General features: G+C 40.2%; 3 protein-coding genes across 9 annotated transcripts in view; 2 read left to right on the forward strand and 1 right to left on the reverse strand.

The window, feature by feature from the left end:
* FILIP1L (filamin A interacting protein 1 like) overlaps positions 1-12,417 on the forward strand; it is a gene marked incomplete at both ends in the record, with an annotated part of 165,053 nt that extends 152,636 nt beyond the window's left edge. The window contains 2 exons of the mRNA XM_080363915.1: positions 10,901-11,085; positions 12,327-12,417. Of these exons, the coding sequence (XP_080220041.1) occupies positions 10,901-11,085; positions 12,327-12,417 (276 nt within the window). The remainder of the gene's footprint in view (positions 1-10,900; positions 11,086-12,326) is intronic.
* The window catches only part of CMSS1 (cms1 ribosomal small subunit homolog), a gene marked incomplete at its 5' end in the record, with an annotated part of 251,915 nt that extends 234,951 nt beyond the window's left edge, over positions 1-16,964 (reverse strand). Inside the window, one exon of the mRNA XM_080362101.1 lies at positions 16,391-16,964. Within this exon, the coding sequence (XP_080218227.1) occupies positions 16,391-16,451 (61 nt within the window). The remainder of the gene's footprint in view (positions 1-16,390) is intronic.
* Positions 16,965-18,200: 1,236 nt separating this feature from the next.
* TBC1D23 (TBC1 domain family member 23) overlaps positions 18,201-23,306 on the forward strand; it is a 35,966-nt gene continuing 30,860 nt past the window's right edge. For 6 of the 7 annotated variants that reach the window (XM_080363047.1, XM_080363044.1, XM_080363045.1 and 3 more), the window contains exon 1: positions 18,337-18,485. In XM_080363047.1, the coding sequence (XP_080219173.1) occupies positions 18,445-18,485 (41 nt within the window). In that variant the 5' untranslated portion in view covers positions 18,337-18,444. Of the gene's footprint in view, positions 18,486-23,306 lie in introns of all 7 variants that reach the window. The other variant, XM_080363049.1, reaches the window with a different exon arrangement.

Below are 23,306 nucleotides of genomic sequence, written 5' to 3' on the forward strand. Positions count from 1 at the left end.
AATCTTCAAAAAGGGCAAGAAGGAGGACCCGGGTAACTATAGACCCGTCAGCCTCACCTCTGTCCCTGGGAAAGTAATGGAACAACTTATCCTTGGTGCTATCTCAAGGCATATCAAGGATAAGAAGGTTATTAGGGGCAGTCAGCATGGCTTTACCAAGGGTAGGTCATGCTTGACCAACCTCATAGCCTTTTATGAGAATGTTACAAGGTGGATGGATGATGGCAGAGCCGTGGATGTGGTCTACCTTGACTTCAGTAAAGCCTTTGACACAGTCTCCCACAGCATCCTAGTTGCTAAGTTGCGGAGGTGTGGTCTAGACAATAGAGTAGTGAGGTGGGTTACAAACTGGCTTAAGGAGAGAAGCCAGAGAGTGGTAGTCAATGGTGCGGAGTCTAGTTGGAGACCAGTATCTAGTGGAGTACCTCAGGGGTCAGTACTGGGGCCAGTATTATTCAATATATTCATTAACGACTTAGACGAGGGAATAGAGTGTACTATCAGCAAGTTTGCTGATGACACTAAGCTGGGAGGAGTGGCTGACACGCCAGAAGGCTGTGCTGCCATCCAGCGAGACCTGGACAGGCTGGAGAGTTGGGCGGGGAATAACCTAATGAAATTTAACAAGGAAAAGTGTAGAGTCTTGCATCTGGGCAGGAACAATCCCAGGTTCCAGTATCGATTGGGAAATTACATATTAGAGAGCAGTGTAGGGGAAAGGGACCTGGGGATCCTGGTGGACAACAGGATGACCATGAGCCAGCACTGTGCCCTTGTGGCCAGGAAGGCCAATGGCATCCTGGGATGTATTAGAAGGGGGGTGGTTAGTAGATCAAGAGAGGTCCTCCTTCCCCTCTACTCTGCCCTGGTGAGACCCCATCTGGAATATTGTCTCCAGTTCTGGGCCCCTCAGTTCAAGAAGGACAAGGAACTGCTGGAGAGGGTCCAGCGTAGGGCAACCAAGATGATTAAGGGAGTGGAGCACCTCCCTTATGAGGAAAGGCTGAGGGAGCTGGGTCTCTTTAGTTTGGAGAAGAGGAGACTGAGGGGTGACCTTATTAATGTTTATAAATATATAAAGGGTGAGTGCCATGAGGATGGAGCCAGGCTCTTCTCGTTGGCAAACAATGATAGGACAAGGGGCAATGGGATCAAGCTGGAACACAAGAGGTTCCACTTAAATTTGAGAAAAAACTTCTTCTCAGTAAGGGTGACAGAGCACTGGAACAGGCTGCCCAGGGGGGTTGTGGAGTCTCCTTCTCTGGAGACATTCAAGACCCACCTGGACATGTTCCTGTGCAACCTCACCTAGGCGTTCCTGCTCCAGCAGGGGGATTGGACTAGATGATCTTTTGAGGTCCCTTCCAATCCCAAACATACTGTGATACTGTGATACTGTGAAATAAACTCCTACATATCTTTTTACTAAAAATAAGGTCTGCAGAATAAAACCTGTTCATCCTGTTCAAATTCCCAAGATCTGTTTCAAAGTGCAGCAGAGAAAAACACCTGGATACATTTGTTGAGAGCTGAAACTTACTTAATTGTTAGAACAGAAATGTTAGCTATCATTTTACCATAAAATAACAAATGGAAAGCATAATTCAATAATAAGCAAATTACCTATTTACAAATTAATCGCAATTCGTTCAGACCACCACTCCATATTTCAGATTATTTCCATTTGCTGAGTGGGAATATTCACCTATTTCCTTGACAGACAAAAGGAAGCAGCAGAGTGAGGAGAAAATTAAATGAGTTGTCTGCAAATTGATTTAAACACTCCAAACAAAAACGTCAAGCATAATCATATTAAAATTCAACCAAGTAAGGCAGCTTTTCTGGGAATATCAAGCATTCCATAAAAGGTAAGTATTGCTGTTAATCTGGATGCTGAGATATTTCTGTTTTCAGCATTTACCCCAAATCCTAAAATCTGACAGGTATGTAATGATTTAATTAAATATTAAAGGAAAACGTGGTCACCAAGTAAGCTGCATATATCAGAAGGACTTGACTATGAAAGAGAATATAAAAGCAGGTTTTAGCAGATCATAATATCAACCATCTCATCTGAAGTCTAAAAATCTACCCTTTCCCCTGGATGTTGAGGTAAGTTCCCAGGAAAAGAAAGAGAAAATTAACTGTTAAAAAATGGCAGAAGTTATCAGCCCACTTTCCTTCATCTTTTCAGTTTTATTTCAGTGAGTGAGCAAAGGAACATAAGCAAGGACAGCAAAAGCAGTTTGGTGCTCTGCGTTCATAAGCCATACTTTTTATGCTATTAAATACTTCAAAATAAATCTTTGTAATTTTTGTCCTTATAGGGAGGATGGATGAGGGGAGGGAAGGGAAAAAAGAGGAAAAGGAAAAAAAAATAAAGAGAGTAAGAAGCAATAATGGTATTCTGAAAGCAAAGTGCCCATCCATCAACTGAGAGGTAGTATTTCAAGTTATTTAAAAACCTCCCTTAAGTAGCTAATTAAGAAATAGAATTGTCAAATAATACAGGAGCAGCCAGCTAATCTTCCAGATCCAAAGCACAGTAGATAATATGGTGTCTTGGGACAGAATATAAGGCTCTAATAAGAAAAAAGATCTGTATGTAAACATCTCATGCAAGGCTTAAGGTGGCATGCTCACCACATTGGGGAAAAAATAAGCAGAAACAGAGTTGTATAGCTCTATATTCTGATTCAGATTGAATGGATGCTGCAAAGTTAGGTGATGGAAATGGAGTCACCATCTGCAGGATGACTTTGTCCCTAGGAAACAGAACTTGAGACAGGTAAAACAAAAACTGACAACCGCCTAATCTCTGGGTTTAAGTGAAGACTAGCAAAACATTATGTTACCAAGAAACAGAAGAGGAAAAGATCTTATGGTTCAAGTACAGCACAAGTGGGTGTATAGAGACATTTTAAAATTAACACCAAGTACCATAAGCAGGAAGTTGCTCAAAAAAATGTCGAACCTTAAAAATTTAAGAAGCATTAAGTGTTTTCACAAACCTGCAGTCAGCGGCCCCAAGATGTAGCTGAATTCTCCCTGCTAGCACATCACCCAACAATCCACCATGCTGTGGATCAGAAAGCCTCAAATATCAGAGCTGCCAACTGAACATGATTCTCTTCTGAGCACCAAGGAAAGTACTCTTGGGAAACAGATTTTGAGTACAAGAGGAAATGCCTATTTTAATCAATGAGTCTCCACTTGCCAAGCAGTGGCCTGACATCACAGGGTCATCATATAGGGATGGGCAAATGCAGCTCCCCCCACCTCTCTTACCCCTGCTACATCACGTATCCAAAAATACTGCCCTTTCAGTTATGCTGTCATCATTGTTCAGGGAGGCAGCACTGTGAATCAGGTCAATAAACTGGATTAAAAACAAACAAACAAAAAAATACACACTCCACTAATCTTTATTTTAAAACAAACAAACAACAGGATCCATCTCACGGCACAGCTCTACAAAAGAGCTATATCGGCATAACTGAAGGAGCAAGCAAAAATGATGAGCACTTTGTACCGGAATCACTGCCAAAGCCTTGGTGCCACCAGCTTAGATGCTACTCCTGTTGTCTGAAAAGACACCATCTAGCATGCAAACACAATGAAAAGCACTCCAAATATATAACAAACACTCATCAGTCCCATTAACATCCTTCTGGGGTAGAAGAAAGAAATTACTCAACTTTTAGGAAAGAAGTTAATTGACATGTGCAAAATCACAGCAAGGCAGCTTCAATTGTGTTTAGAATTCTAGAATTTCTTATCCTTGATTTTCTTATCCTCAAGCCACCACAGGTCACTTTTATCCTGTACAAACACCAATCTGGCTGGACAAAAGGTACAGGGTTTTTATAAAACCGAATTTTTATATATATATAAAATACATTTCATATATATATATAACTTATATAAGATTTTGAAATATGACTCTGATTAACACACTTTTAAAGGTGGCCTTCACAGAGGAAAACAGCCTGCTCCCAGACAGAAAAAAAAGCCACGCTGGTAAAAACAGAGGGTTCTTTCTCCCTGCAGAACATATTTGGGCCCAACTTGGTTAGCCCTGTATGCTTCTTCAACATATATATTAACTAATATAGGAAAAGATATTCAAAGCTTTCAAACAATGTTGATATTGAAGATGTTTTCATGTTAAAAGATGTGTGTAGGTCTGAGCACAGCTCCATGCATCTTTAAAAGCTACACACTTAGAAATACCCAAACACATATAATCCCTGCCTGCTCACAACCTGTACAGAATAATACACTGCCAAGAACCTTACTCAACAAATGGCAGCAAAGCTTTAAACCAAGTGAATCGATGATCTGACACAGATTTGTAAATCAATGTATTATACAAAAACACTTCACAGTTAAGCACCAGTAGCCACATTTACGTGCCGGCACTACCCTCTCCTGGACAGAATTAATATTGCGGTGTGCTTAGTATTCTTTAAAAAGGCCACACTACTACTCTAAGGGACTCCTGATGCTCTAACAACGTGCCAGAGATCCCTCCTTGTTTGAAGGGGCAAAAGGAGGAGAGCTAACAACAAGTAACTCTTCAGAGAACAGCCAGCTGCATGGCGACGTTGATCAATCAGTCCCGTGTAAACCCTTGTCCTAGGGGAGCTGACCCACAACATAACCTTACCTTTCCCGGAATCTTGCCAATTATCTATTAAAAATGAGTCTTTAAACTATCTTCTGCTTAAAAGATTATTGCATTTCTCAATGAGGACACATCCTAAGAAAAGCAAGGCATACAAAAGAATTTTAGTAATCAGGAATACAACTTTCGCCTCCATCTAACCCTTCTTTTCCCTACCACCAGAAAGTAGATTTAAACTTGGTGTTCAGTAAGAATGGTGGCACATTTGGGTACAGGAGTGCAAATCATGTCACATATATGGCAATTATTTCTAATATAGATTTTTCTGTCAATTAGGTCATATTATTGAAATCAAGAGTGCTGTAAGAGACCAAATATCAGCAGAAAGGTAGAAATTGCAGAAAATAGAGCTTAGAAGAGATCTCTGGACATCTTCCAGCCTGTTCCCTTGCTACAATTTGACTTAAACCATCCCAAACAAGTGCCTGGTTCACCCTGTTCTAAACAACTTCTGCAATGACAATTTCACAGTTACCTCAGGAGCATGTAATAAGGCTGAAATATCCTTGCCATCAAAAGTCTTGCCAATTTCTAAACTAGATGTCTTTTGCGGAAATTGTAATCCAGTATTCGCTTTCCTGTTGCTCCACTGGACCTCAAAAACTATTTTCTCTGCAACAGACTTTGACATATTAGAAGACAACTACCATGCCTTTCCTCAGTTTTGTTTTGTCCAGATTAAACACGTCCAATTGCTCTCCCCCTTAATAGCTCAAGTACTACAAAGGTATGAACTACTCATTGAACATATGAACTTCCCTCTGCAGAGCTGTTTATAATGGTGCGAGAGCCCAGTGCAGTGCCCCAAACCAGACAATGCTCTTGCTAAGGTCCTACCAACGTTTGTAAGTATAACAATTATTTATACAGCTCCTGCTTACACATCTCAATATAGTCAGGCACACAAGTGGGCCGCATAAAAAGAAATGCAAAGCAACTGAGAATTACCCCTCTGGATTCCTGAAAGACAGATGCCAGGATCTAGTGAAAAAAAAAAAAGGAAATATTCAAGTGCCCTGTGCCTTTGGGGAGGCCTAACCAGAAATTTCAGCCAAAGCTGTCTTGTTTGGAGACCAAAAGGAATATTGAGGTTTATCACTTAAACTTAACTCATTCTTACTTGCAGACCTGGCTTATGTTCTGACTGCATTCAACCATCCAGGAACAAATTTAAGCCTGACATCTTTGTGTGCATGGAGATACGTGAACTCCTGTGTAAAGGACCTTCAGCACCACCCCCTGGCCACCTTCACTAAAGCTGAAAATGATGCGCCCCTTTGCTCAAATTTCTTCAACTAAAAACTTATGCAGTGAAAGGAACCTTACCTAGAGTGATTTCTCAGAGATCAAGTTAAACAATGACTGTAGAAAGGGAAATAAGAAAACAGCAGAAGTACTACAGGCTCCCCCCTATTTAAATGAACACAGTTCAAACAGGAAGCAAACCATACATCATACTTCCAGAGGGGGACCAAAATAAAATACTATGAGGACCAAAGGCAGGAGAACTACTTGAACAGCACAGAAAAAGACCTGTTTTCTTTCCTTGACCTCCGCACACACACTTATCTTAGCCCGCTACCCAGAAAGCAAGTACTATATCGTAGTAAAATATCTGATGGCCCATATAAATAACAGATAAGCCTGGGCCTGGGCGGGGGGGCACGGACAGTGTGTATGGAATATATACCCTGATATTTGAGACCATGCTTTCATAGCCAATTTCCTGAAAATAAGAAGGGTTATTTCCACAGTCATGTGTGAAAATTCCGCCCATGGAGTGTTTGTCTCCATCCCTGAAGTAGCTGCTGTCACTCACTATGAAATAACAAACACAGTCGCTACATACAGGTTCTCAATCTAACAGCCTTTCTCTTGCCAATTTCCTATTACAGGTGATTGACATCTACTTTAGAAGCTAAATTAAAACTGAGGAAGTCAAAATATCCTTATGAAACCGCAGCTTTCCTGAGTCTTAGATCATTACTCCCCTGAAAACGAGCTATAACTGCTTATTTCTACAGCCATAAGCACTATTGACAAATATGTTGGTATTTTCTGAGTCCTACACCTTAAATTAATATGAGGTTGTTATGTATGGACAGACATACCACATATTTTCTTATTTAAAAAATGTGGCTAGTTTAATGTCTTTCGGGTTGGTTATCCTTGTTGTGGCAGTAATTATTTGCTGATATTTACTTAACTGTGTTTAGACACATAAAGGAAAACTGCACAACTACTCAGATAGGTAGCTCCTGGGTAACATTTCATTTCTAGGGGTGTTTTGAGAACTCACAAGGGCTCCCCAGAAGATGAAAGGCAGCTCAGCTTGGTTTTTAAAGGATAAACATTATCTTATTTCTGCTTCTATCACTTAGAAAGATTGCAAATATAAAAAGTGGCCTACAGATGGGAACTCTAAGAGTCATAACTAAGCAATGATGAATGCAGAGCTAGAAAATTCACAAGTCTCAAAAAAAGAATGGGGGAGACTGAAAACCATTCATACTGAAAGAGAAAATGAACTGGTAGAACAGGTGCATACATCTGAAGAGATTTTTGGTATGCACACAGACTTCCCAAACACAGATAAGAGTTAAAAATCAAACTGAAAAAGCCCAACAAAATCTGTATATAGGTGGGTTTTTTAGTCATTCAGGTCTGCCCAAAACCCAAAAGGGACATCTCAACACACAAGCACGTCATAGCCAATCTATCTGTTCACATGTCTTGACACTAAGTAGCAGGGAAGGAACTAAAAGAATTACACAAGAATTTTCAGTACGCATACAACTAAACCAATGCAGAACTTCACTACAGTTACTTTCAAGTGCTTTCCCAGCAATTCCCACATAATGCCATTCCCTCTTTACAGGTACATCTTACAGCAGCATTGATATAGTCAACTAACACAAAATATTCTTGTACAATTAATATCCAAAATGCATATTTTGCCTAGTACCAAGTTTTAAAAAATAACCAAATTTTAGTCCTTAATCTAGCTACACATGTAATTAAACTAAAAAAGTGTCAACAGGTGTTTTCCTTAACTTTAAGTTATTCAGTCTTTCCTCTCTAGAATTTATGCCAGGAATGATGAAAAAGAAACCAACTTTTAAATGCTGAATGAGAAGGAAGGGAACTATATGGACAGTTTGTTAAATCCCTACCTACAACAAAAGTTAACAGCTATACAGTTAGATTGGCACTGTCACTGAAATGCAAGTTTATTTGTCCTGGCACAGAAATTTAAAACTGATATAATTTATTTGCATAGGAAAAAAAAGCCCTGTAATACAGCTGTTATCCTCAAGTTTGAGTCTATGCCAGTAGTTCCATCAATTCAGTTACTGGGGCTATAAGCAAACATAACATACACAAAAGCGAGAAATACAAACACTGTAAGCACACAAAACTTTAGCAATCCATCAGTTATAATGCAATATTCAATGCTATGTGATAATAATTTAGATACATTCAATATTGTCATTCAGAACTGTGAAACAGAACATAATTTTGAATCACAAAAAACTTTTGCCTGGAATTAAACCTGAGAAGGCCATATTGTAAATGGTGGTTTTAATGATCTGGAAGCTGGCGCAAACTATAGGCCAGAGGACAAGGGTATTTACAGAACTAACACCCCACTGACTTAATAAGGCCTTAAGAGCCTGAACACCAGTCAGATGGACAAAACCTGCAAAAATCTAGGCCTACAAATACCTTCTTGAAGTACTAACACTGCTGTTCAATCACCTACAGACAGAATCCTCCAACCACTCTGTACCCTATTGAAATCTCTGTACTGGAACACTTCTATATCATCTCTAAATTCACCTCAGACAGTAGCACTACTAGGAATAGCCCACAGAAATGTCTTATCCTCAGCACTGTCCCTCATCTACCAGGCCGCACCACATAGTCAGAAGGCAAACTGCTCCAACTCAGTACACATGGAAAGCCATAGAGCAGTAACACAACTATCCCCTCCAATATCAACCCCTTCTTTCTTAACACAGTGCCTTTGGCAATTGAAGCTAAATGCTTTTTGGTTTGGTCTTCCGTTTGATTGGTTTGGTTTTTGTTGGGTTTTGGTATTGTTTTGTGTGTGTATTTTGGAGTTTTGTTTGTCTGTTTCCCTTGCATACTAACAATACGAGTACTAGAATTCAGGACTACGTTGAAAATGCAGGTTAATTTTTCTATAGAGCATTTAACAAGTTTCAGTTCGGTTTTAGTGCAAACACGGGGATGTGGTACAAACAAAAAGAACTTTACTGCCACCTAGAGGTAAAAATGGTCAAGGAACACAGCAAAGAAAAATGCCTCTCGCCTTCTCACCTAGAGGTAAAAATCATCTAGGAAAACAGAGCAGAGAAAAAAAAAGAATGCTTTTCTTTCTGACTTTCAAAGTCAATCTTTTTCCTTTATTAATATATATTTTAAAACTCTACAAATTGGACCTTTCTCATTTTGAAAATAAAAACAGGAAACGAGTTATACATGTTCAGACCCAGGATCTACAAATCTCATCTTTGGTAGTGATGAGTTGTAAATGCTTATGAGAAATCCTATAAGTACCAGGCAAACAGTAATAAACCCAGACTCCAGCAGTCCACAATTTCTGGCTATTCACAGCTGAAATCTGCATCACATCTTTGTGTTTAGCAGTCCTTGAGGAATGTCATGAATCACTCTAAGCTCTCTCCATATCAATTTATATCACCACCTCAAAAACTGCCTGTCCAAATGAGTTTTGTAGCTCCTTGACAAGGCAAATTACTTTTTACTTTTCTTTAACCCACTTTCAATGGACGTCCTCCCAAGCATGTTATTAAAGAAAATCCCCTATTCACTACAATGCCAGATTTCTTCTGGTGTTCTTGTTTGTTTGTTTGGGTTAGTTTGTTCTTGTCCCTCCACAGTCTATTTTCCAAACTTGAAAAAGTTTAGTGGATGTTGTTAATCTTCACACAGAAGCCATTTCATAACTGATCGTCTTTGCCACCTTTTCCTGCATTTTGCCATAACCTTTTCTGAGCAGTTTAGACAAAACTCTGCAAAACATTCATAATGTAGGCATGGTTTGGATTTACACACTAAAAAGCGATGGGTCTTGTTTTCTCCTATTCTTTTCCTAGTAATTCCTAACCTGCCTGTTACCTGTTTGACAATTGCCAGTTGCTGAGCAATGAGGACTATTACAGCGACTCCAGGATCTGTGTTCTGAGTGACAGTAGATGTCATATTTAGTACTGTATGTGAACTAGTTTTCCCTAGGTATATTATTTTTCATTTATTAACACTGAACTGACACACATTTTTATCACCTTGTTGCTTAATAACATTAATTTGTCAGCTCTTGCTTCTAATACGTTTTATACCATATGCGAATGTCGTCATTTCAGTACTAACTCTCTTCCCATGAAGTTTATAAATATGTTGAACATCACAGGTGTCTGTGAGGCTCAGATGGTATCTCCACTATACTACAAAATCTGGCTACATGCTCTGCTTCCTATCTACTACTTCCCACTTTTTAACTATGAAAAAATTCCTTCTTTTTCCACAGAAACTTTGCTTTCCCAAGATTCTTTTTTTAGAGACCACCATCACACGTATTTTTTTCCTTGGTTGGTTGTTTTTTTTAAATCATAATGTAACATAGTCACAGCTATAATATTAAGTTAAAGGCACCTACATTTGTCCCTCAAACACCAAGACACAGGCCAACCCAAACCACCAGAAACTTCTGAGCCTCCAAAACAGCCTAGCCACAGGCACTGTGGTCACTTTCAAAGAATGACTGCTCAGAGTAAAGTATAAGCTAGATACTCCCTGGTACTCAGGACTTGCTTCTCTTGAAGTTCTCTGCATATTCACCCAGAGAAGTCACAAAGTTCACAGCCTTTTCCCTGCATCACTCACTCAGCCCCTGGGGCTGCTGCCCTAGACAGAGGGCTAACAGCAAACCCCTCTTATTCATACTCTGGATTTCAATCCATTCACATTCTTTGATATTTACCAATCAAGTAGATAAGTGAAATACAAAGCTGCACACTCATTGCCAAGGAGAGAAAGGAAATTCAGACAAACAGTTCCAAGAGCAATATGTTTCATTTGACGAAGTGGAAAAGACATTGACAAGCTAAATACACAATCCATCTTCTCCTCCCTAATGCATAACTTATTTTCTCGGTTTATTTCAAGATTACTGACGCGTTCCATCGTTCAATTCCAACTCGGATCCCCAAACCAAAGCCTGCAAGCACAACCAAAGTACCTGCCAAAATTCCAGCTGGACATCTCAACAAACCACTCCAAGACAGCGGTCCTGGAAAGTTATGCATTATAAGGACTGTGTCCAAAACCTGCCTTCAAAGTGGAGGGAGAAGGTAAATAATTTTCCATGTCTATGACATTAAAATGGATTTAAGCAATCCGAACCTCAACAGTAGTTGTTTCCATTCGGGAAAAGTCTGAAACCACCCACATGGTCAGCACATCAGTGGTCACTAATCACAGGACATCAAGAGATAGCCAAATTCTTAGAAGCCAAAGGTAAATGTATGTCTGCAGGGACCAAGCTCTGCTCCCATTTTTGTGGTGTAATTCTAGAATTTGGCCTTCACAGAAGGGAAGCACATGAGGCACAAACAAGTTTCTACTGTAAACTCAATTTTAACATGTTCCATAAATAACAATACTAATGTTGTCCCAGTAGATTTATAAAAACACATGATCAATCAAATGAAGAGAGGTTGAAGGATGTGCAGTTCTGTTTTTAAAGCTGGCCTAGTCAAGAAGTGTTTCTGTATGGGTTTCTTATGTTCGGCAGAAAAGACAAAATAAAGACAAGTATGGAGAAATTTACTTGTTCACGATGCGTACAATTTAAAGAAATGCAGAGATCCTTGTTGTGCCAAGCATTACTTTAAAAGCATGATTTGAAGATGAACAACTCTCTGCTCAATGAGTTAACTAGTGTGATTATCCCCACTCAACTTGGTGCAGATGTTATCTTAGAAAAAGAGATGCAACAACTGAGATGGATATTGTTTGTATTAGCTGTATAAACTGTCAGCATTTTATTTGGACTACAGTATTTAGATTTCAGTTCACTTAAACTGTATTTTTGAACTGATCAAAATGTGTCAAGGTTAACAGTAAGTTGTGACTTACAAAGAAGCACAATTTTGTTCTTGCATTGCTCCATAACTTTACCCTTCCTTTCAACTGCTCACATTCAAGTGAAATAAATAATTGCATTCATAACTCTTAGTGAAGCTTTTTTCAACCAAACTCTTTGCACAAGTAGTTCTAGTTCATTCATGAGAAAATTTGCCTTTTCACTTTTCTTAAAGCATAACTTCTTCAAAAGACTTAAAATCAAACATTAGAAGAGACTGCAGGTTTGTTATTTTCAATTTTCTAAAAAGTAGCAGTTGTTGCTCTGATAAGAAAATGTCTCGCTGTTCCACTTTAGAGAGTTAAAACTAACGAAACACTGTTACTGCAAGGAACCCTCCACAGGAATTCTGTAATACCAACTAACATGAGTTACTGGTTTAGAACATAAAAATTAATTTTTATTTCCCTGGTATTAATGTCTCCCTCATTCTTCTTCCCCTAACAGAGTGCATTCCAACAGTCTAAATGGCTCAACTGATAATATGTGGAAAAACTCCTTTCACATAGGTATTTCTTTAAGAACTGCCAAATCATAATTCCTAAATAAAGCAAAAGCTGGTGATGATCACAGTGCCATAGTCAGAATCATGTTCCTATTGCTGAAGCAAGGAGCAATTTTGATGCATTCAGTTACCCAATTTTTTTCCTTTTATTTCACAGCTAGAAGTTTAACTTAACCACTGAGACAGTCCAACACATTAGCACTGCTGAGTGACTATTTTTGCAAACTCACAACAGAAACCTATGCCTCCCTCAACAGCTCCACAAGAAATTCTCCAAGAGTACCTAAAAGAAGAAGTTCAAAAAGATCAGTCTACTGAAAAATTATTTCAGCTTGTGTCCTACAAGACACATTTGTGTCAAATGCAAAAATTAACAAATGTCTCTTCCATATTAAATAGAAATGGTTTCAAATTTTATTTACTAAATCTGCGGGTACCTATAAAGTTCTGAGGCTGTATGTCATGTGTGCTCAGATCCAAATAAAGTTCACAGAAGCACAGCATTATATGTTCTGCAACTTGCAGAATGAGTATATGTAAATGTGAAGAAACACAAATTTCAAAAAGCAGCTGTCACCCTGGCATGCTTATCAGAGAGATCTTAAGCATAAGTTTCATCAGAAGGGCCAGCAACTCATGGATGAGCCAAAAAAACAAGATAAAAAGTGCTCCATACACAGGTCTGTCAACAGATCTCAGCTCCAATCAAGCTACAAAACTCCCACTGAATGTGCTACACTGAACAGCCCACTTCTTGGTAGTCGCAAATCACATATTACAAACTCATGCTATTTGCCACCCTTTATTGCCAGTCTACAGAGAGAAAAGAAAATCTCTGGCAAAAGAAATTAATTCCCACAATAGCATCCTTTGCTTTAGAGATCACAAAGGACCCCATGAGTACTGTCAAATCGTCCTCTATGATACCATATTATACTTCTCACCTATTTGTACCACTGACATAAAAGAGTTTCCCTGTCTCCTGCTCCTGTCTTGGGATGACACAACTGATTTCTACCTATGAGTATGAGGCCTGAAACAATTGACAAACAGGGATACTACATTCTTAAGGGATTAAGGGTGACAAAGAAAGCATGGAGAACAAAAGATAATGAGTGGTCACATAAAAGGAAGAAACTGGGAGGATTTCTGAAAAACAGAACTTCAACGCTCTCCCTCAAACTGCTCGGGAGATGTGGCACGCTGGCTACAGGCAAGGTATGGTCATTTATGGTGCTGTGAGAAGTGCTCCTTCTGTTTATGGAGAGAACATGATAAACCTGGTGTCTTTCACGAGTACTAAGCAAACTCCTTAGTATTCCTTATCTTCTGCCTTACAGTTCCGAACACAATATAAAAGTCATATTGAAGACTGGACATAGTTGTGACATGAACTGGAAAAGGGATGGGGAGAAAGCCCTGCAGTTAAATGACTTGGGACGTGTGTAACATTAAACACCACTGCTAAGCAGACAATAACCCCTGACCACTCTCTCCACAAATCTCATCTCAAAGGTTTACTGAAGAGGTTCTTGTGCGAGATTTTTTAGACTGTGTCATGTGACAAGGCAAATAGATGGCAAATCCCTTCAGGGCTTTTTTTTTGTTGGGTTTTGGTTCAGTTTGGGGTTTTGTACCACCTGCAGTAGGGTAAACATTCATGTCTCAAAGTGAGAGTAACTACCTTTAATATGGATTCTAAAATAATGATATCTAATGATGTGGCCAAAAGTAAGTTAAGACTTACTTACATATCATTATACTAGGCTATATATTTTGTGTTTTCATACCCTTCAAGTCTGAACATCTTCTATATACTACTTCTTAACAGTAGCCTCTTCTAACTACGAGATGCTAAAATCTAAGACACTTCTGAGGGCTGTTATGAAGAAGAATATACCATTGGTCAGGACTTATTCTAGCACTAGTCTTAAAGGACTTGGCAAAAGATCAGTATTTTTAAAAGTACGTTTCAATTCTGCTTTGCACCTACAGATGTGGCAGAGATGATTTTTTTTAAATAGGTCAGCAAATGAATTTGGATAGTAAACTTTTTTCAACAAAACTTGATGTTTCACAGAAATAAACTTGATCAAGTTTGTCAGAAGTGCTAGCTAATGGCCAATTATTTTCTTGTATTGCTGCTTACATTGTACACTGTAAACCTTGTTTTCCTATTTCAGGTCAACTGATTTTAAAGCATTTTATAGTATTCATAAGAAGCAGTATAAATTAACCTTTGATTTTAATCTGTTGTATGTGAAAAATAACTACAAAAAATAAAAGTAACAGCTGCTCTTCTTACTTTACTGATGGCTTGTGTCAACTTAATGCAACAGGCTCCTCATAAAGAACCTGCCAACAAGTTTTGAAAGGTGAGATATGGACAGCAGAGTACATGATTTGCACAACACTCACCTGTAATCATACTTGTAACACACTCAGATAACATTCTTGGAATAAAATGCATATAGTGCTTTTAGTACAGGGCTGGATTAGACACCTCCAGAGGTTCCTTCCCACCTGAATTATTTTAGTAGCTCGATAAACTGCAAAAATCCCAAGGAGTTTACATAACTGGAAGAGTTGTGCTTCACAGTCTCATCTCAAAGTCAGATGGTTTATCCATCATGTCAAATGTTTATCATCCAAGTCCTGCTTTGTGTCCAGTTTCTAAAGGAAAGCTGTTAACAAGACAAAAATCACCTTACCACCCACCCCAAATGAAACCTCTGCTTGGCAGAACGTGCAGGTAGGCTCCTGAGTTATTTAGGACTCCTGAATGAAAAATTCTTAATGAAGAGCATTAACTATGGGAAGTGGAACTGTTTGAGGAACCTACAGGAGAACAAAAAATAAAATTAAATGCTCAGGAGCCTTATTAGGGCTTGTGACCCCTCCTGCACTATATACATACAATTTTTACATTGTTCCCGCTCAAACTATTCTCCAACCCTTTCACAGGAAGGAGGCAACCATTGTCAAGACACTGGAAGATTCAGAGTCTTCCCAGAAACGCAAATAACTCCCAACTCTTACTTATATGCGAAAAATTAAAAAAAATAAAATTAAAAAAAATCAATATGGCACTATAAACTTTTAAAGTCATTTTAGTTGCCTAAATCTACCTGAGTTTTTGCATTAAATCTCAATGCTACAGATGCAATCACAGGCTGTAACGTGCTTTAAGATACACAGAAGAAAAAAAGTATAGGAGACAAATATTATAATAATTCTGAAAAGAGACAAATAAGCCATAGTACCATACTCCAAGGAGCAATGGCTGGAGAAAAGCTGTTTAACTCCTGCCCTTTTTTAATAACATATGACAAAGGTGACATGAGACACCCTAGCGAGCACATGGGTGATGCTTTTCAAGTAGCACAGATATTTTTCCCTCCAAAGGCTCTACTGTGGATTTACTGTTTCCAAGGCCTTTCAGAACTGTAAGTTACTTCAGGTCGGTAACGGCAGTCAACACACATTATGCAACAACCTTTCATCAAATAAAGTCGTTTTGGAAGAAAACACAATTTAGAAGCTGAATGAATGCAGGGGGCTGCTGAGCTCAGAACTCAAAGCAAGGCGTTTTCTTCCTTTCCTTCCCTTTCGCTTTTTAAAATTCGCTTAAATGCATTTTTGTTGAGCAGGTTCCCGCAGTCACTTAAATACAGACGTCTTCGTTTGCCTGTCCATCCTCTTAATGGTACCAAGGGTCAGAGATTAGACCTCACCTGGCTGCAGAGATTTTTGTTTACAAGCGAAACCGGCATCAAGCAGGGAAAAGCAGGCACAGGAAGGGAAAAAAGAGAGCGAGAGAGGAAAAACGGGAGAAATAAATTAAAAGCGGAAAGGGGAAAAGCGGAGAGCTGAAGGGAGGAGGCAATTAGAAAAATTAAAAAATAAAAAAAAAAAAGAAAGAGAAGGAGGGCTGGGGAAGAGGGGACAGGCCCCCAAGAAGACTGCTTAAGCCCAGCGTGAGAAGCGAGCTCCAGGAGCCGCGTACCTGGACTGCCGCCTGTCCCGGACGGGCTCTCCCACCACGGCTCCTCCAGCGTGTCCCCCATGCCGCTACTGCCGCTGCCGCTGCCGCCGCCACGCGGGGAGGGCGGGGCGGGGCGCAACGCGCGGCCCGCACCTGGCCCCGCCCCCGGGCCTGCGCCTGCGCACTGGCCCCGCCCGCCCACACACGGGGGCGGGAGACAAACGGTGTCCAATGAACATTTTACAAAGTTTTTTTCCTAAGTAATAAAAGTAAGCGTTTAAAATGCATAGGGAGGGTTTGTTGAGGTTTGGGTTTTTTTTGGTTTTTTTTGTTTTTTTTTCCAAAAATATAGCCCAAGCGGGGAAAAAGAGGAAAGAAATTAAAAATATTACCCAGTCATAATATTTTTTTAATTGCCTGAATCTGTTTTGACGCTGTAAAATACTTTCTGGGTTAAGATTATTAATATAATCTTTTCTGAGACACAAATATACACGTCAAAACACTGTGTGTTGCCTTTGAATGAAAGTTCTTCACTCTCGAGGCACCGGATCCTGCAGACAGTGCAGCGACCCGTGTGAGTTATTTCACAGGAGCTGTCCTGCTTTGGAGTCCGAGCATTTGCATGGCAAAGCGCATCCCGCAGCCAGCTCTGGAAGTAAAACAGACAAGTGTAAGAACGTGAATCTATCATAAGGTGGCACTGTTATTCCAGAGAGACCACATCTGGAATATTGTGTCCAGTTCTGGGTCCCTCAGTTCCAGAAGGACAGGGAACAGCTGGAGAGAGTCCGGCGCAGGGCAACAAAGATGATTAAGGGAGTGGAGCATCTCCCTTATGAGGAAAGGCTGAGGGAGCTGGGTCTCTTTAGCTTGGAGGAGACTGAGGGGTGACTTTATTAATGTTTATAAATATATAAAGGGTGAGTGTCACGATGATGGAGCCAGGCTCTTCTCAGTGACAACCAATGATAGGACATGGGGCAACGGGTGCAAACTGGAACATAGAAGGTTCCACTTAAATATGAGGGGAAACTTCTTCACAGTGAGAGTGACAGAGCACTGGAACAGGCTGCCCAGGGGGGTTGTGGAGTCTCCTACTCTGGAGACATTTATAACCCATCTGGACACATTCCTGTGTAACCTCATCTAGGTGTTCCTGCTCCGGCAGGGAGATTGGACTAGATGGCCTTTCGAGGTCCCTTCCAATCCCTAACATTCTGTAATTCTGTGATAAATGACTTACATCATTCATTCTTCTTAACTTTCGTAAGCACATACTATTTCTTTGTTTGAGGGTGCAGATGGATGAGGAATGTGCATGATCGAGAGCTTTAGTGTTGTTTGGCCCAGGGTTGCTAATGAACATCGCCAGATGATTTGTAGTCCTTGGAAATCAAGATTCCATGTAAAACTTCCAAATTTTATCTCCAGTTTGCAGAGTATAGCCTGGCAAGATACTGACTGTAACAGAAGTCGTTTAATAATCAAGCCTGTATATAGCAAAGCAGTTCACCTTCATGGGAACTGAAAAATACTCAGATTTTTCGCAGAATGTCTTGCCTCTGGGAAAACCGATTCCCAGCGCTTACAGAGAAAGGCACCGGCGGTAGCGCCTTCCCCCGCCACCCAGCCTGAGCCCACACGAAGCGGCCGCAGCAGCCGCGGGTCTCCCGCCAGAGCCCGCGTCAGCGCCTCCCCCCGCGGCGGAGCGCCAGCCGCCGCCCCCCCGGGCTGCGCTGAGAGGCGGCTGGGGCTTTGTCAGCCCGACCCGGCCCGCGGCGGGGCAGCTCCTGCCTCCCCGGGGCAGACGCTGAGGTGAACGCCCCTGCGGCGCGCCAGCAGCAACAGCCAAGCCCGCCCGGCCTGGCCCCGGCCCCCCCACAGGCACCGCCCTTCTGCCTTGCCAGGCTTCCGCGCTTTGCGGTGGAGGCCCTCACTTCACGACAGCACGGGAGAGCCGAGGAGCAGGGCCGGCTCATGGTGAGGTGGGGCGTCGGGGAAAAAAAACACAACAAAAAATACACACCGCCCGACCGCGCTTTACGGCCGACCGAGGAGGCACGTCAACAGCTATGGCGGAAGGGGAAGAGGCGCCGCCGCCGTCGAGCAGCTGGTGAGTTACGGGGGTGTCGGTGCCTTTCCTCCCGCTCCCTCTCCTCCGCAGCGGGGCCAAGGGGGAGCAGCGGAGGGGTCGATGGGTGAGGGGGGCCATGCCCCTTCTCCCGGCACGTCGCCGCACCCACCGCTCCCGGGATCCGCCGCACTTGGCGTGCGGGTGTGCGTCTGAGGCTGCCCCGAGCGCCTCGGGAGGGGCTGAGGGCGCCCGTGCTCCCGCCGCCGCGGAGCGCTCGGTGGAGACAGGGCTGGCTGGGGGAGCTCCCTGGGGTGGGGGCGGCCCCTCTCTAGCCCCCCAGCCATCCGCCTGCCGGGCCCGGCAGGCCCCAGCGCGGTGGGAGCCCGGGGCAGGCGCCTCCGGGTGCTCGGCGGTTCTCGGGTCCCAAAGGAGGAAGCGCCGCTGTCCAGAGAGGAGTGAGACGGGGCGGCCTGTGGCCGTGCCCCGCCTGGAGCCAGGCGGTTGCTCCAGTTTCCAAACGCAGCTCTTAATATGGGGTAGGAGCGGCTCGATGCGTGCACCTGGCTGCCGGGAGTGGAGCTGCTTTGTTAGGCTCAGCTTCCCCTTTTTCTGTGTACCTGCTCAAGCACAGGTGACAAAGATAAGTCCTGGCCTGATTTCTGAATGATTTTGCTTGCCACCCTCCTCTGGTGTAGCTAGTACTTATAATAGATTTGACATCGAATCTCTAGGACAAGAGTGGAGACTATGCCTGGAGCGGGTATAGTATCATTTTGATGGTAACAGTGCTGTGATTTTAGTATTTGTTGCATTGCATTCACTTAAGTATTCACTTAAGATTGCAGAGGCTTAAATAAACACTGTGTTTAAACTCTGAAGATATTCTTACTGCACCCCACATTTACATTCCTGTGCATCTTCACTTTGGTTTTCTCTTTGCACTTCTGCATTGCATGTGATTCATTTTATTTCTGTAGTTCTGTGCCAGAGCATTGCTCTTTGTCCTTTCCACGTACACACTTTTCAAACTGTTCCCTTACAGATCTGTTTTTTTCATTTCCAGTCTGATGTTTTTGCTTCTAGGCTTTATTTTATGTGGTGAATTCAAAGTTACACATGCGGATGTAGCTGGTATCTGTTCTTTGTCTAGGTTTGTCCTACAAATACAACTCTTGAATAAAACAACTAAGTATCATTTGCTAACAAATTAAAATGAATTGGTGTAGTGTTTTAGCCTTTTTTGCTCGTAGTTTAAGCTTAAAAACATATAAAGTTTTTTTCTGTAGGTACAGTGTAAACATAATTTCTAAATACAGACCTGACTGTTCAAACATATAATTACAAAGGTAAGGACAGACTAATTGACAGTGCAGTCTTGACAGTTTGAAATGTAACCTTGGACACTGAATAAGAACCATGTTGAAATATCTCTGAAAAAATACTTGACATCTCCTTCATTACTAATGCTGAAAGAATGCTGTGGTCTCCTAGATCACAACAAACTGCTAAAATTCCTGGTTAAGAACAAGGCACAAGTGTGGTTGCCAGACATATTTCGAGGCACAGCCTGCATTGTTACCATTCTGATTGGCAGCTTCAAAATGTAACTATAGTAAATTTGATATGCTCATACTACTAGAAAATGCAAACTTGAAGGCATTAATCACAAGAGATTTTGTAAGTTGTTACGGAAAGAGTTAAAGAGGCTTATACTTAAATGCTACATTAGTATGGCAGAATATGTCCTGTTACTAGAGCTGTATGCTGTAAATAACATAAAGTTGTATTCTTTATTGCTTAGTTAGAAATTTCCCATTACTTTTTTTGTTGTTTTATTTTTTAAAGCAAGTTGCAGTGAAATATTTTCTTTTTTCATTTATTGATTTGAACTATTGTGTGCATATCTGAATGCTGTTGAACTGTTGTTGTTTTTCTAATTATAATATGTATCTTTTATATTAGCTTTTTTGTGTAAGTTACTACACTGTCATAGTTTTTAAGTACATAGGATTGTGCAATAATAATGTTTTAAAAGTGCACAGCTGAAACATAAAATTATGCATAATGTACACCTGAACTGTGCCGGGAAGAAAATCAGCAATGCTTGTCCTCTATTCAGTTCCTTAGGGGGATTCAAATGCAGATGTAATTTTGTGTTCAGAGACTGACGGCACCTTGAGTATGCAGAATCTAGACATGCTTATTAAAATAAAATGCTCTTTTTATTTTTCCTGTGTCAACTTGACATGCAGTACTGGTGTAAGTGGTTTGAGGCGGGGCACAAACTAATGATCAATTAAAACCTTCAACATCCATACTAACTGCTTGGTGTTTTGATTAACAAAAAACAGGTAAATTTGCCATTGTATGATACAACTTCAAAAAAACCCCCACCACCACCCACCCTACACCCTAAACTTATTGGACAGAGTTATTGAAGGATGAGATTGTCAGCTTTTTCTTCAGTAAATTCAGGAAGTTTCTCAACAGTTTTGGTTTAAAAATGAGACAAGTCTGTCAGACATTGTTCATTAAATATTTCTTTTTAGCTATTTGGCATATTCTCAAAAATTAATTTGATAGATTGCTGACTGTATTATATTTGATGCTGGAAGACCTATCTGTGTCCAAAGCTAGGAATACTGAGAAACACAAAGGAGACTGTTTTCAAACTGTGCTGTAAGAGCTTCGTTTCTTTTTTTTTGTCTACTATTTTAACCATAATTTTAGTCAATAAAATACTTCTAGTCAATAAAATGTATAGACACAAACAAGCTGGACTATTCTTAGTTAACATGTTTGTAATTGGAAGTTATAGTTTTTTTCTCTCTCATTATCAAGGAAATAAATCATTTGGATCTAATTTTTCTTCTTCAGGTTCTCAGATAAAGATACAAAGAGTTATTAATTAATTTCTAAAACCTTTTGGCACATCTTTGTTTAATAATCAAGCATCAGGTAACTTGATGAAATAGTATTTTTATTTTAAGATCTATACTTCGAAAGTTAAGACCTGAACTAACTAAATATAACTTTAACCACAGATGGAATTGTTCCCATTCATTTAACTTTCCTTTGGAATAATTAATCTTCTGGGTCTCAAAATACACTCCAACTGTTTCAGACAACAGGGTGACAAAACTTGTACATATATATTTTTTCTGCACTCAAAATCTGGCTTATTAGTGCCTGGAGCCACGATATTTATTCTGAAAGCATATGAACAACAACAACAACAAAGTCCTTCGCAGTTAAATGTGAAATTAAAATACTTGAGGGAAAAATAAAGGTAAAAGTGTCAGGGAATTAATGTTTTTCTCCAAAGTTCGATTGGAAAAAAAGAACATTCAATAGTGTTCTCGATACAATGGATATTTTGAAGTAAATGTCAGGGATTGATTTTTGTTTGTTTGTTTTCAATAGAGAACTGACACTGCTCATTACTTTTGATTTAATATAGCTCTTGTTGAGGCTTTTTTTTGGTGGTCAGGAGAATCCTAAATTAAAAGTAGCAACCAGAGTAACTAGATTATATAAAAGCATATTTTGTGGAGTGGAGAGGAAGCTTTTATAGAGATAGTTTTCTGTGGTTTAAAGCTATGTTCTTTGCTATGGGAAGGTATAAAAATAAATTGATATTAGCCCTTGACTTTAGAGATGTTCACCAGCACTATTCACTTACCTAATATTATTTTAAGTAAAACTTGTTTGCGATTACTTCATGTTATAAACCTGTATGCTACTGTGACTTTTTTCAAGTAAAGTTCTTTGCTTAAAATGCAGTTTAGTTCTACCTTATTCATTAGAATAGTAGTAAAAATATATTAGAATAAATTAGCCCAGTCTGGCACTAACATGGCTATGTACAGGCACTGCTCATAGTTGTGATGGCAGCATTGTGATATATTTGCCTGCCTTTTTCTTTGCATGCTACACTTACCAGAAATACACTGAAATTTGCAAACTGGATGTGTTTGATGACCTAGGAGACAACAACTTTGTAGTGATACTTCTGGCAAAGGTTCAGCTGGTAGCAGCCTTGCTTCTGATTTGGGGAAGGCAGGAATGATGTGTGGAGATGTTTAAGAAATACCACTTCTGCTAAAAGTGGTGGTGGCGGCCTCCTAAAGCATAGTATGAGCAGCTACGATGAGTGTGTCACTTGAGGAGTGTGGGTGAAAATAAACAAAGCAGCTTTTTAAGTGTTACACCAACGTCAGGTCAGTGATCAGAATATGGGAAGCAGTTTGACAAGAGGTATAATCCAAGCATGGTTTAACCTTTTTAGGCCACTGAGTAATATCTTAAACAGAGGGGTGTTTATTATGGTAGTAGTTCCAGCGTATATGGAAAAAGAGTGATCATCTTGTTTTGGACTGATAAGTGTGTTTTAGATAATGAATTTGGTACGTGTAGAAAGTACCTGTTGGGCTGTGAAAATAAGAAGTTAGTATTAGAAATGTGCCCATCACAAATTAAAGCTTTAAACTTTTGAAGCATTTTTTTTTCAAAAAACGCACTTTGACTTGGAAGAAGCAATTCAAAAGGATCTGTCTTGCCTAATAACAAAGGAGCAGACTTAATGACTTTAGCAGATACATTCCAGGCATTGTCATGTGATGATTAATTATAGTCTTCTTAATACTATACAACTTTTCCTATGTATTTGTAATTTATCAAAACACTTCCTCCTGTCTTTTGCCTGCTGTTCACATCCCCATGATTTCTTAATCTCTTCATTAGAATTTATAAATGATTCTTATCAACTACCTTAGAGTCATATATAAATAAAATAAAGAGTACTTAAAAAAAAAAACCAAACCTGAAGCTGAAGTACCAAGAGTTGATTTTTTTTTTTTT

Source organism: Nesoenas mayeri (genome assembly GCF_963082525.1).
Source record: "Nesoenas mayeri genome assembly, chromosome: 1".
Taxonomy (NCBI): domain Eukaryota; kingdom Metazoa; phylum Chordata; class Aves; order Columbiformes; family Columbidae; genus Nesoenas; species Nesoenas mayeri.